The following is a 13,088-nucleotide window of genomic DNA, read 5'->3' as shown; positions in this document are numbered from 1 at the left end:
CCTAACCTCTCTGGGTTCCCTCGTCTTCAGGCAACTTCCTTTCAGAAGTAAATAGGAGACCATTTGCCTGATGCTTAGTGGCTGCTCAATAAATACAGGCTATATAGAAAAATCAGTGAAGCAAAATAAATAAAATTGCAAAGCAAGAAAGAGGGAAAAAAGTGAATAACTCCCCTCAAATCCAACTACTGTTTTAACACCTTGTTATATATCTTTTTCAATGGTCTTCTGTGCATACAACTACATATACACATATGTGTTTAGACATATGTTTTTAAATCAACACAGGATTACACTACACATAATCATCTCCAATGCTCTTTTCTTACTTAAAAAGTATATCATGGGGGACTTCCCTGGTGGTCCAGTGGTTAAAGCTCCGCGTTTCCACTGAAGGGGGCACGGGTTCGATCCCTGGTCGGGGAACTAAGATCCCGCATGCCGTGCAGCGCGACCAATAAATAAATAAATAAATAAATAAAAGTATATCATGAACATCTTTCCCTACCAGTAAAAATACTGACATGATTTTTAAGCCATTCATCACATTCACTATGAGATGTACAGTAGTTGATTTAACCAATCCCCTGATTCTAAACTTTCTGTCACGAATGCTTGCTTCATTTGAAATAGGAGCAAATAAAAAAATGTTACTCCAGCTTCTCCATTCTATTAAGATAGAACCTCCTGTGTACATTGGTGTTTGAACTTGAATAGCCTCTTCACCTCAGCTCTTCAGTCTGATGCGTGTTGCCTGGGATCCTGACATGACACCCCCCATGGCAAACAGAGGAGGCATTGTTCACAATCTGTTCCAGGCAGAGGCTCCCCGTGAGATTAAAGCACAGGTTGAAACTGAAGGAAACCAGGCACTCCAGAGGTCTGAGCCTCTGTATCAGTCTGCTTTCTTTCCTTCCCTCTGCTGCTGACCTGCTCACCAGCCCCTCCATGCCTGGTACTGATAAGAGGAGAGAGAGCATAAGAGGGCAGCTACTCCAAAGGGTGCCTGTCTGTCCCCAAAACTTCTTTATCCCAACCCTTCATGAAGAATGCTCGAGGCTGCTGGGCCAAGATCAGAAAGAATGAAGAATGTCCATTCTCATTTGTAAGTCCAGGAAAATGGGATTCAGTTTTCACCAGAATGGGCAGCAGCCAGAGACTTTGCTCTGAGATTTGCAGGAGAAATGGCGGCCCCTTGGGCGCCTGCTGATGTGATGACAGGGGCAGCCTTGAGGCCCAGTGCTACTTTGCACTAAGACGATCCACCCCCACCCCACCATCGTTCACTGGCATTTTCAGAAGTGAAAAAATTGATCTTTAATCAGTTTTCAGAGCTCATTTGCCTAGATCAGTACAACTCACTGTGGTTCCATGGAGGGAGGGGGAAGGGGAGAATGAATTTCATTCAGTTTAGCTAGGTGGGTGATGTTTGGATGAAAAGCGTTAAGTCACCTTCTGTTTAATGCAGTGTCAGAAAAACAAACAAACAAACATGGTCTGAATGTGGAACTGAAGATACAGTCAGTGGGTGAACCAAAAGGAAACATGAACCCCATTGTCCAAAACTCAAGAACTTTGTGAGCTTCTAACAAAAGCAAAAGCAAAGGTCATAAGGTCAGCTTTCTTAGATGTGTTTATTCTTATTTTTATTATCATTATCATCATCATCATCATTATTACTCCTACTATAATAATGAGAATAGTGGTAGTAATAAACATTTGGCAAACACTTATAATATGCCAGGCACTGCACAAAGGGCTTTAGTTTTGCATTTATATGGCAGGTGTTATCATCATCCCCACTTGACAGATAGGGAAACTGAGGCTCACAGAGGTTAAATAATTAGCCAAGGTCACAGACTTGGGATCAAGCCGGGGTCTAACTGACTCTCAAACCCATACTCATAGCCCCTGTGCTTTCACTGAGTTCCAAGGAAAACAAGTCTTAACAGGGTGACTGATTAATAAGAAGGTGCCTGATATGGTACGGCAGACTTTGTTCAGACAAAAGACCCTCAGAAGCAAACTCTTGGTTAAGTGGTGTGCAGATCTGGCTGGAGAGGAGAATCACCAATTTGAATAAGGAGCCAGGGCCTTCTGGAAAGGAAAAAACCAATTACCCAACTCTTGTACTCCAAGAGGTAAACCAAGGTGGGCCACCAGATATCCAGGCGGATGACTGAGAATGGATGAGGGTTAGAAGGAAATGGTTTTAACACAGCCTGGCCCAGTTGTTGTGCTTTGGAGAGTCATGTGACCCAAGGTGGGGAATCTGACTGGCAGAAAAGCAGTGTCCCTGAAACCTGGGACCCTGCAGGCCCCTCTTCAACAGTGGCACCATGTGGCTGCGAGCAGCAGTGCAGTGGGGTATTGATCAGATGGGTCTGAGAAGCTCCAGGGCTTCTAAACAACTGTGACGGGGTTAGGAGGGCGAAACCTCAAGAGGAAGATATTGGACTTAATGATAATAAAGCGGCGGGGTTGAGGTGGGGGGTGCTGAGTGAAAAATAAAGGCGACATCATCATGTTTACTCTTCAAGCTGATAGAACAGGTCAGACCAGTGACAGTGAAAAAGGGACTGGGGATATTTCCACCGTTGGCTAAGCTTTGATAGTTCCGCTCTTACACTCAGATAAACCAAAGCTAGGTAGGCCAACATTGGATTTAATAGCCAGATATCATGACTTTTCATGTGGGTCTTGAGGAACATTCCAGGACCCCTCAGATAGGCCACTGTGGAGTTGGCCCCTCAAAACCAACTGTCAGCAGCACACAAAAAGGCAAAACAAGGCTCAAGGTATGAAAACATAAACAATGAAAAAGCCTTTATATTAACTAGTCTCCACCTCCACACTGCCCTTCCTGCCCCTAGCACACACTGCAAAACAAAAGGAAAGGTCTCTGGACAGCCTGAGAAAAGCTGCATGTGGAATGCCCCATTCCAAGCTGTCATTCTGCTCCTGCTTCAACTGGCCCAGGACATCTGTCTTTTCTTATAACTAACCCACTCAGTGAAGCAGAATGGGCCTTCTGAGCCAATATTCCTGTGTTATACAACTTCCTGTCCCCCTACAACTGGGGCCTGACAGCGAGATTCTGAAGAGATTAAAAAACCCCTCTCTGAACTGTCTGCTAATTGGTAGGGTACGTCTACTGGCCCTTCCAAACCCTTGTCTAAGGCCAATGTTCTCTGCTCTCTTTTCTTCCTTCTATGCCAAGTCTGCTATTTCCAATCTGTGTAACTGTGGGAAGCTATTTGCCCTTTCTGTTCCTCTGTTTTCTCATCTTCAAAATGGGAATAATAATAATCTATCTACAGGGAACAGTCACTGAGGGTTCCCTGCCTACAAGCCCTCAGACCTTACCACTGTGATGTCCAACCATGCACTTTCTACCTGCCTGAAGGCTGTCTCCATTGGCTGAACCCTACCTGAGCCCACAATATGCCAGAAATACTAGAGAGCTAATGTTCCCCAGGGAGCAGCCCTCAACCAATGACTAATGGAAGCTGGTGTGTAAATACGCCCTTGAGTAGGATGACTGTGAGGCAGATGTTCTATATGCCCATGGCAGAGGACACCCCTGAGGTGAGAGTTCTGCACTGGCTCCCAGAAATCCCTAGCAGGACAGCTCCAGCTGCCCACAGTGGTAACCTGATGGGTAATAGCCCCTCCATTGGCTGCCTTCCCTTCTGTCTCACTTCCCATCCCCCCACAGTTCTTCCTGGGGTCACCCCCAGATGACCATCTTGCACGGGCATCTTTGACTAGGGGAACCCCTCTGACACAGAACTAAACATGTGTGGTCTCCTCCTTCAACACTGCCCTCCATACTGCTCGGGGACCCACTTTTCTGTACTCAGTTTACTCTTCAAGTCTTCTAATTCCTCCATATCCCTCCAGTTTGAATTTACCTCTCATCTCCCAAAACAACTGCCTTAACCAGCTCATCCCTCACTTTTAAAGGGCCTGAGGGAAAATTTTATAAATGAAGACTTCTGCTCTGCCCCACCCCCACCTGTCCTCTTCCCATCCCCAGGCAAATCCATAGAGTAAACAGCCTCATGAACCTATATGTTGACTGTAGAGGGTGGGCTAGCTCAGACCCCACACCCATGCTCTGTCTACTTTCCCTGCAAGCCGCTGCCCCTTTGCCACCCCTCAGACCAGTGGTGAGGTCTGCCCTCAGCAGGAGGCCCACACAAACCCTGGATTCTGGGGTCCCAGGCACCACAGCATGTTCTAGAAGGGAAGCACGACTCTTGGTGGGTACATTCCCTTGTCCCACGGAGAGATATACCTGGAACGCAGCTAGAGCTGGTTCGTTTGACTTACGGGGTCTAAGGGTGGTACTGGGGTCTAAGAATGGTTACTGGGGTCTAAGAGTGGAACCAGCCTTCCCCCCAGTTGGGAGGCACGTCCCTCCTCCAGTTCAGCACCTTCCTGCCTCTGCACCCATCCTCCCTCCTTCCCTCCTGTGCAAAGGAGGATGTGTTTTCCCAGCAGAGGCCAATGTCTCCTCCTGGGTTCCCTGTTCAGAACTTAGGATCAAGGAACAGCGGGAAGTAAGTGAAGAGAGCCGTGGGAACAAGAGGGTCCGGGTTTCAGTTCTGGTTCTGCCATCCACTGGTCAAACCTATGTTTCCTCACTTGCAAAATGGTGGTGACAGTGCTTGTCCACCTTCCATAGTAGGCATAAGAGTTCAGTGAGATAATTCAGGGAAAAATGCTCACTCAACTGAATAGCAATTTACAAAGTGTAAGGGGATGGTATTTCCCCTAGTTGCAATCCTGATTTTATATAGTTTATAGGAGAAGGCAGTGCCTGGAACTTGGCAAAACAGATTCTCTAGGCCTTAGCCTAGTCTTTGAACAACCAGATAATTTGTTTTCCTCTCACCATTAGACAGCTGCATAAGGCTTTTTATTTTTCTTTTTTATTCATGCTATTCATGGGGGGCTGAGATTCTTAAGTAAAATACCTCATAAAAGAACCAAATTCCATTATCTAAAAAATATTTTAGGGACTTCCCTGGTGGCACAGTGGTTAAGAATCCACCTGCCAATGCAGGGGACATGGGTTCGATCCCTGGTCCAGGAAGATTCCACATGCCGCGGAGCAACTAAGCCCATGTGCCACAGCTACTGAGACTGTGCTCTAGAGCCTGCGAGCCACAACTACTAAGCCTGAGAGTTGCAACTGCTGAAGCCCGCGTGCCTAGAGCCTGTGCTCCACAACAGGGGAAGCCACCGCAATGAGAAGCCCGGCACTGCAATGAAGAGTAGCCCTGCTCGCCACAACTAGAGAAAGCCTGCAAGCAGCAATGAAGACCCAACGCAGCCAAAAACAATAAATAAATTTAAAAAAATTGTTTTAGGAAATTTCCTGGTGTTCCAGTGGTTAGGACTTGGCGCTCTCACTGCCTGGGCCCCAGGTTGGATCCCTGGTCGGAGAATTAAGATCCCACAAGCTGCACGGTGAAGGCAAAAAAAATAAATTAATTAATTAAAATAAATAAATAAAAAGATTTTACTTTAATCCTTTAGAAAAGTGAACTCAGGATGGTAGAGCAAACTCACCCACGCAGCCAAGGCAATATTAGTTTCTTTTTTACCTTTTAAAAACCTCTATTTCAGATATAGCCATTGAACACTCCCTAACAGCAGGAAGATGTAGAAAGGACTCTAAGGTCAAGGATAGATACTAAATGAGATTCAAATAACATGGCTCCTATGGCCCTTGTCCAACTAAGAGAGGTTTTCATATTTTTAAAGAGTCATAAGAAGACAAAAACAAAAAGAAGATATGCAACAGAGAGTATAAACGGCTCTGAAAGCCTAAAATGTGTACTGTTTGGCCCTTTACAGAGAAAGTTTGCTGACTTCTACCCAAAAAGGTTGAAGGACTCACTGACTCTCTTCACCTTTCATTTGACAGTCTCTCATGGGATCACCTCCTCTCACCCTTAATAGCCAAGGCAGAAGGGATACATACAATTCTCAGCCTACCAGAGACCATCCATTTGGGGATGGACTTATCAAGAGCTGAGAGAGGCTTCTGGAACTTAGCATAAGGTCCTGAGTAATTTTGGGGAGGGGGGAAGAGTCAGAGGGATCATGGCATATTTCTAGACTCAACAGAGGTAGCACAACACAACTCAAGAAGTCCTTTCAGGTCCTTGATTTTGTTTACCCAGGCTAGGCCAGAAGAAGAGCCTGGGTCTCCTGGTCTTCACTCATGAGCAAGTTTGTGTCATTTGGAGGAACTGACAAGCTGGTAAATCTTTGGTAGCCATCTATAATTCTTGGCTACAGAGTCTAGCTTTGGTTCTAACACTCAGGAGTCAAAGCAAGACCTCACAGTCCTAGGAGAAGGTGTCACCACTGTCAGTCTTTCACCTCAAACATCACAAACCCAGCATGTCCAGTCTTTCTCCCTGGGTTCTTACCCTACCTTTCCCTGGCTCCAGCTAGAGGTAAGGGGCAAGAATTTTCTTCTCTTCTAACTCATGAGTTTAGAATCATTGATGTCAGAGCCCATTTCTTCCCTTCAACGCCAACCCCTTCACACCTACCTTCAGTCCTGGAAGGAGAATCTCTTTCTGGTGAATCTGGATGAGTGTGACAGCTACAAGCACCACAATGCTCAAAAGCAAGACCACCAAGGCGATGATGGCTGAAATTCGGGAGAGGGCCTTGAGGCCTAAAATGGGGAGACCCAGAAGACACATGAGGGGGAATTGGGAACAAGGTCCTGGCCTTCTTTGTAGAATCTGTGGACTGGGTGCTTAACTGCATGCATGTCACTTCCTCTGGCTTTAGTGAGACCAATACTTTTAGAGCAGCAACTGGGCTCAATACCCATTTATCTTTCCTCCGAAGAGTGGACTAACCAGTGTTTGCGGGGAGGGTATGCATGGTTTAGTTCTCTGGTATTTCCCAAAGTGTGTTATGCGTATTACTGGTCATCCCTGAGATGATTTACAATAACATTTGTTTCAATGTAGATTTGAAAACTATGGGTTTTCTATTAAAGCAGGTGATATAACATTTCATTTGAAAATAATCTCAGGGCTTCCCTGGTGGCGCAGTGGTTGAGAGTCCGCCTGCCGATGCAGGGGACACGGGTTCGTGCCCCGGTCCGGGAGGATCCCACATGCCGCGGAGCAGCTGGGCCCGTGAGCCATGGCCGCTGAGCCTGCGCGTCCGGAGCCTGTGCTCCGCAATGGGAGGGGCCGCAGCGGTGGGAGGCCCACGTACCGCAAAAAAAAAAAAAAAAAAAAAAAAAAAAAAAAGAAAATAATCTCAGATAAATACAAAGAAATTCATATTGTATTTCAGATGTAATCAATTATTATAAAGTTCAGTACATGATGACTTATCATCAAGCAAATAGTAACACGTTTGAATTCCTAAGATATGTGGGTTCCCAGTAAGAATTCAACCTCAGTCATTTTTCCTGTGTCTATAGTAAAGGCATAGGGTCTCCCCTACATCTTCACAAACAAAGAGTAACTAGACCCCAATCCACGTGTTCCCTCACAAAGTGGTCATATAATCTCTGGTATTTGTATTTTAATCATAACTATATCTATCTATGTAAACTATATCCATTTAAAAGCAAAAGAAAAAATGTAGCATATGAATAGTCTTCAACTAAATATATAGCTTCTGAATAAAGGTAATTATATAATTATATGCATTATATAGTAATATATAATGTATCATAATGGACTATTTCTACTTATTAAATTTAAACTAATATTTCTTAACTAGATGATTATGAGCAAATATTTACTTGGGTCTTAACAAATCAGTGGGCTAGTGAAAATTTCATAAAGTAGCAAATATACTTACTAAAAAAAATAAAAGAAAATAAACTTTCTGAAATGATTCCATTTATGTTAAGTTATGTTATGTTCTAAAACAGGCAGGTGACAGAAATCAGAACAGTGATTGCATGGGGGTTTGGGTCAAGGGTCCACTGGGAAGGAACACGTGGGCACTTTCTGGGGTAATGGAAATGCTCTTACATCTTAATAGGATTGTGGGGTATATGGGTGCGTGCGTTTTTCAAAATTTATCAAATTTTCCAAAGTTCTTTGGAAAAAAACTGAAAATCAAAGCAAATCAGCTCCTTAGGTACAATTTCCCTTTTTTAAAAAAAAGATTCTTATAAATTGTCCCTGTTCTAAAAACATAATCCTTTCAGAAGGCAAGAATACCTAATTTAGGGACACAAGATCTATCCATTTCACTGTATATAAATTATACCTAATTTTTTAAAAAGATAAAAAGACATTTAATTAAAATATTGACTAAATAATAGTCTTGGTAGAACTATTATAGCATAAACATAAGTGGTGACACTCAAATGGCTGAAATATGATAAACACTAGCATAACAGGAAGATCACTGAATTCAGAGAATCCAAATATTTCTCTCACTAATTGTGTATTTAAATGTAAATTAATTAAAATGAAATAAAATTTAAAAACTCAGTCCCTCAGTTTCACTAGCCACATTCCAAGTGTTCAGTAACCTGAAGTGGCTACCATATTGGGTGGTGTAGCTACAGAACATTTCTACCATCACAGAAAGTTCAACTGAATAGCAATGGGGTAGATCCTGTCCTATTCCAGAACATATACTTTTAGATCATCATAACCTATGCTTTACTACTCCTTCATTATTTCTAGGAGACATTTTCTTGGAAGAAAAAAAAAAAGAGCATGTATATACTACCATATAGAGTTAGATTCAGCCTCAATATCCAATCTCATCACAATGCTTCCTACTTGGGGAGGCCAGTCATGCAGTGGGTCTCAATAGCTCAGAACAGCCAACTCTTACCACCTCATCTGATTCCCCTGCAGTATAGATGCTGCCACAGACACTTCCTGATGTCAAAGGTGGTCATGTAACACCTTAATTCTCCTCCCTTGTCACTGGGAGTGAACTGGAGGGGGACTTGTCAGTATTTATCAAAATTGCAAATGTGTATACCATCTGCCTCAAAATCCCACTTTTGGGAATTTATTCCACAGAACTAGCCCGGAGTGTGTTAAGTGACTTGTACACCAAGTTACTCATTGCAGAATCATTTGTCATAGCACCTGGAGGGAGGCCAGCCACTGTGGAGTTAACCTTAAGAACCCCTGAAGGGGTCCTGGATCACCTTTCTGTGATTCCAGATCAAAGGATATGACCCAGACAGAAACCGGTTTATCCACAGAGGCAAATTTTTGCATCAACTTTTAAACAATGCATATGCCAGTGTCAGTTACAGTTTAAGGGATTTTTTTTTTCCCTAACAAGACAAGGTAGAGGTTTAATCTGCCATGTTAAACTTGTCCTTTGGAAGGAATGTAACAAGTTAGTCTGTATGTGTGACCTTACAGTATATTGTGTTAAAATTTCAAAGTGTTTTGAATACCCAATTTAGGGGCACCACTAAAGAACATCTGTCCATGGGGGGGGAGTGGGGGTGATATATAAGCAGTCTCCTGACCACAGCCAGGAGGCTGGCCTCCTAAGTCCTCTGTGCTTCAGCAGTTTTCAGGTAAAAAGCTATGATTACCTTAAGCAAACCCTTGCCCCAGCAGAAAAGCCTATCACAAAGCAAAATGGACTAGACCAGGTCTCGTTCATTTAGGGGACGCAGCCTAGAGCTGTGCTGTCCTTAGGGCTGGACAAACACTGTAATTACCAGGTTCCTCCCGAAAGTGGAGAGGCCAGACCCTTCTGGGCTTCCACATGAGCAACTCCAAAATGTGCTCCAGAGTCAGGCAGGCAGGCAGGGCAAGCTTGGAAGTGTGTGTGTGAGTGTGTGTGTGAGCATTCTACACATGTGCCTGCAGTATCAGCGGTAACAACGCTGACCCATGGCGGGGGTGGGGGCGGGGGGCATGCTGTAGGCGCCTTGCCAGAAACAACACTTGGATGGAAAGAGAGGCAAACTCCAAGCGCTTTACAATTCATCACAAAATCAACAATATTCTAAAGCAGACCTTACACACAGCTGGGTAAGGGAAACGACAAGGGCCAAATTAATGGATTATGCAAACCGGAAAAACCATTTAAGCGAAACAAGCATATTAGTCCTTGTTTTGTGTTGCTTTGACGAAAAGAATTACTTTTATCTGTGGAATGCCGGTGGTGAAAGCCCGGTGAGAGACTGAGTCTCACACCAAAGAGGTTAAACCGTCATTTGCTGGGGACATGGATGAAGAGCTGTGGGCTGAAGCTGGGATTCTTGGGTGATGTGACAAAATCACATTTGCTGCCTGCTGAGCGATACTAACCTGCTTGCTCACAAGGTTGGCGGGTCAGTACCGTGAACATCTCTCCTTCCAGCTGCAGGTGAGAGAACACAGAATGACAGAGCTTCTGTGGCCCCTGACTTACGAAGTTCCAAAAACTTGCACCGTGTTAAAACACAAAGCCACTTCACTTCTACCGAAGGAAAACCTTCTGGGGGACAGATGAACCTAGAACTTCCAAGACAGACCCAAAGCTGGGCTTACATTCTAAGGTCAACTCCCCCCACCCCCCATGCGAGGAAAGGAAGAAGAACGGGTTTGCTGAATTTTAAACTCAAAAAGATTTCTAAGAAGTCAAGCTTCTCCTGCAGATTTTCCCACCTGTACACACCTCCCGGGGCAGAACAAATTCTCCACCTATTATGAACATTCACAACCTGAGGAAGGGCTGTTCTTCAAAGCACACCAGCAAGGGAGGCTTGTGTGTGTGTTCGCGGCCCGCGAGCCCGAGGTCGCCCTTTCAAGACCCAGGACGGTTATCTGTGGCTGCTGGCTGGCGACCATTGCAAGAGGATGTCGGGGCCCCCGGCATCCAGCGCCCCAGGGTATGGGAGGCCCCACGCTGGGCTGCGTCTCCACACAGCCAAGGCATCCAAACGCCCAGCGCATCTCCGGACCCGAGGAAGTGCTTGGTAAAGACTTGTCCACCTCTCCCGGCACGGCGGGGACCACCTCCCCACCGCCCGAGGATGTGGGGCTCGCGTCCTTCGGTCCCTCCCTCCGGCCCCCTGCGGAATCCGATTCCGTTTCCTTCCCTCCCAGATCTCAGCCCCACGAAGCTTCCCGTTCCTTCCGCGGCGGCTCGGACACGGGGACCTCTGTCCTCACCTGTGCTCAGACGACCCGAGGAAGGCGACTGGCGCTGCCGCAGTGCCAGCTGGCGGCCAGAGCGCAGGAGGCTCCTGAGGAGGCGGGGCGAGGCGGGACGGGGGCGGGGCTGCCGCGTCCGGGGCCCGCCCCCTGCGCCGGTCCAGGCCAAGCACCTCTTCACCTTACCTCTTCTAGTTCATCACCACCCGAAGTGGGGGTGGGGAGGGGCGGGAGGCGCTGCGAGGCCTTGGCTCTCCACTCGCGATCCCGCCCGAGCCTACCTGGGGAAGGTGGGACGGGGGCGATGTCTTCTGCCTGTCGCCCTCTTCGATGTCGAGGCCAAGAGCCTTTTGATCTGTCTTTTAGTTTCCGCCACTGTTACCCCAAGCCTAAGTGGAGGGGAAGTGGGGGAAGGGCAGGGCAGAGACTGGGTACTCCGTGGGTATGCACAGGTGGGCCCTGTGCTCCACCTTTCTGTAAAGTCGAGACCAGTAAACACCTGTAATGTTGGGGGTGAGGCAAGTAAGCAGACTGGTCCCTGGGTCACTTGGACCAGGAGAGCAAAGTAATACAGAGATGTTCCCTCTCAAATAGTTTAGCAGAACCACCTTGGCTATGCCCAGGGACATTCTCACTGGTTACTGAGCAGTGCTCTCCCCCACTGTATTTTATATGTGTGTCATTAGGCCAAAAGTCAGGGCAAGTACTGCCTGGAAGAGGCCAAATAGGAAAGATGACAAAAATGCAGCCATTCAAATGCCCCAGGAGTCTGTTTTTAATGCAGCAGCAGGTAGCCTCTCTGGCCCCTCTGAGTGACCCCCAAGGACTCTTGGAATGATCCCAGCAAGAGGCATAAGCAGGCTTTTTTTAAAAAACATTTATTTATTTATTTTGCTGTGCTGGGTCTTAGTTGGGGCATGCAGGATCTTCTTTGTGACCTGCGAGATCTTTTTAGTTGCAGCATGCAGGATCTTTAGTCGCGGCATGCAGGATCTTAGTTGTGGCATGTGGGATCTAGTTCCCTGACCAGGGATCAAACCCGGGCCCCTTGCATTGGGAGCACGGAGTCTTAACTGCTGGACCACCAGGGAAGTCCCATAAGCAGGCTTCTGTTGGATCATCCCTCTTTGTGGTTCCTGAATGTCTGGAAGGAATTGCTGAGGCCCCAAGTGTGTCCTTGGGAGCCAGGCCCTGTGCACCACTAGTTTTCTGTCCTGTGCAGGTAGGGCCAAACCCTTCATGAGGCAAGAAGGCCTTCAGAGAACAATGCCCCTGTTTTGAGACCTCTGAGACCAGAGAGGTCTGAGTGTGTGTATGTGCGTGCACATACTCACACACACAGGCATGCATGCAAGAGCACCAGTCACTCACCCTGAATCTGATGGACATGGACCCTTGCAGGAAATTTGTACAGAGTCTGCAGTGGGGCATTCAGTATATACTTACTAAATTGCAAGACTTCTTTTCATTGAAAGCTGTGGGTCAGTGAAACACAAGGCATAGGATTGAAAGATGAGGGACACTCTGCACCCAGGGGACCATAAACACACAAACAGCTGCTGACGCTGCACCTAGGCCTGGGGTCAGTAACACTGGCTCTAAGGGATGAATGGCTGACCTTAACATCCCCAGTGGTTTCCCAGGAGCTGAGAAGAGTTTCCTGGGCCTAAAGGGCCTTGAAATTCAGTTGGTACAGTTCATACTTTGAATGCTCTCCTCAATCTACAGGCCCTGGAATTGTGAGCACCCACCTCCTTTGAGACCCCAAATCTACTTTTATTTTTCCAAACTTCTCTGAAACTCTCTGTTCCAGGCACTGTCTCACACTTCTTTGTGGCTCCCCAACTAGTCCTAGTCATTCAAAGGCACTTCTCCCTCAACCTTCCATGTATAAGAACACACACACACACACACACACACACACACACACACACTTCCCCATCAACCCTCCACATG

The 13,088-nt window shown here is 46.3% G+C and overlaps 2 protein-coding genes across 2 annotated transcripts in view; one reads left to right on the top strand and one right to left on the bottom strand.

The window, feature by feature from the left end:
- Positions 1-11,205, bottom strand: part of ENTPD3 (ectonucleoside triphosphate diphosphohydrolase 3) — a 31,914-nt gene extending 20,709 nt beyond the window's left edge. Inside the window, exons 1-3 of the mRNA XM_081246799.1 lie at positions 11,151-11,205; positions 10,305-10,356; positions 6,576-6,703 (exon numbers count right to left, since the gene is read on the bottom strand). Of these exons, the coding sequence (XP_081102925.1) occupies positions 6,576-6,703; positions 10,305-10,344 (168 nt within the window). The 5' untranslated portion in view covers positions 10,345-10,356; positions 11,151-11,205. The remainder of the gene's footprint in view (positions 1-6,575; positions 6,704-10,304; positions 10,357-11,150) is intronic.
- Positions 1-13,088, top strand: part of LOC308623932 (uncharacterized protein) — a 438,061-nt gene that overhangs the window by 47,688 nt on the left and 377,285 nt on the right. The window lies entirely within an intron of this gene.

This window comes from Mesoplodon bidens, assembly GCF_964165515.1.
Source record: "Mesoplodon bidens genome assembly, chromosome: 10".
Taxonomy (NCBI): Eukaryota; Metazoa; Chordata; class Mammalia; order Artiodactyla; family Ziphiidae; genus Mesoplodon; species Mesoplodon bidens.
The sequence above is the reverse complement of the archived record's forward strand: the minus strand, read 5'-3'. Positions and strand labels throughout refer to the sequence as shown.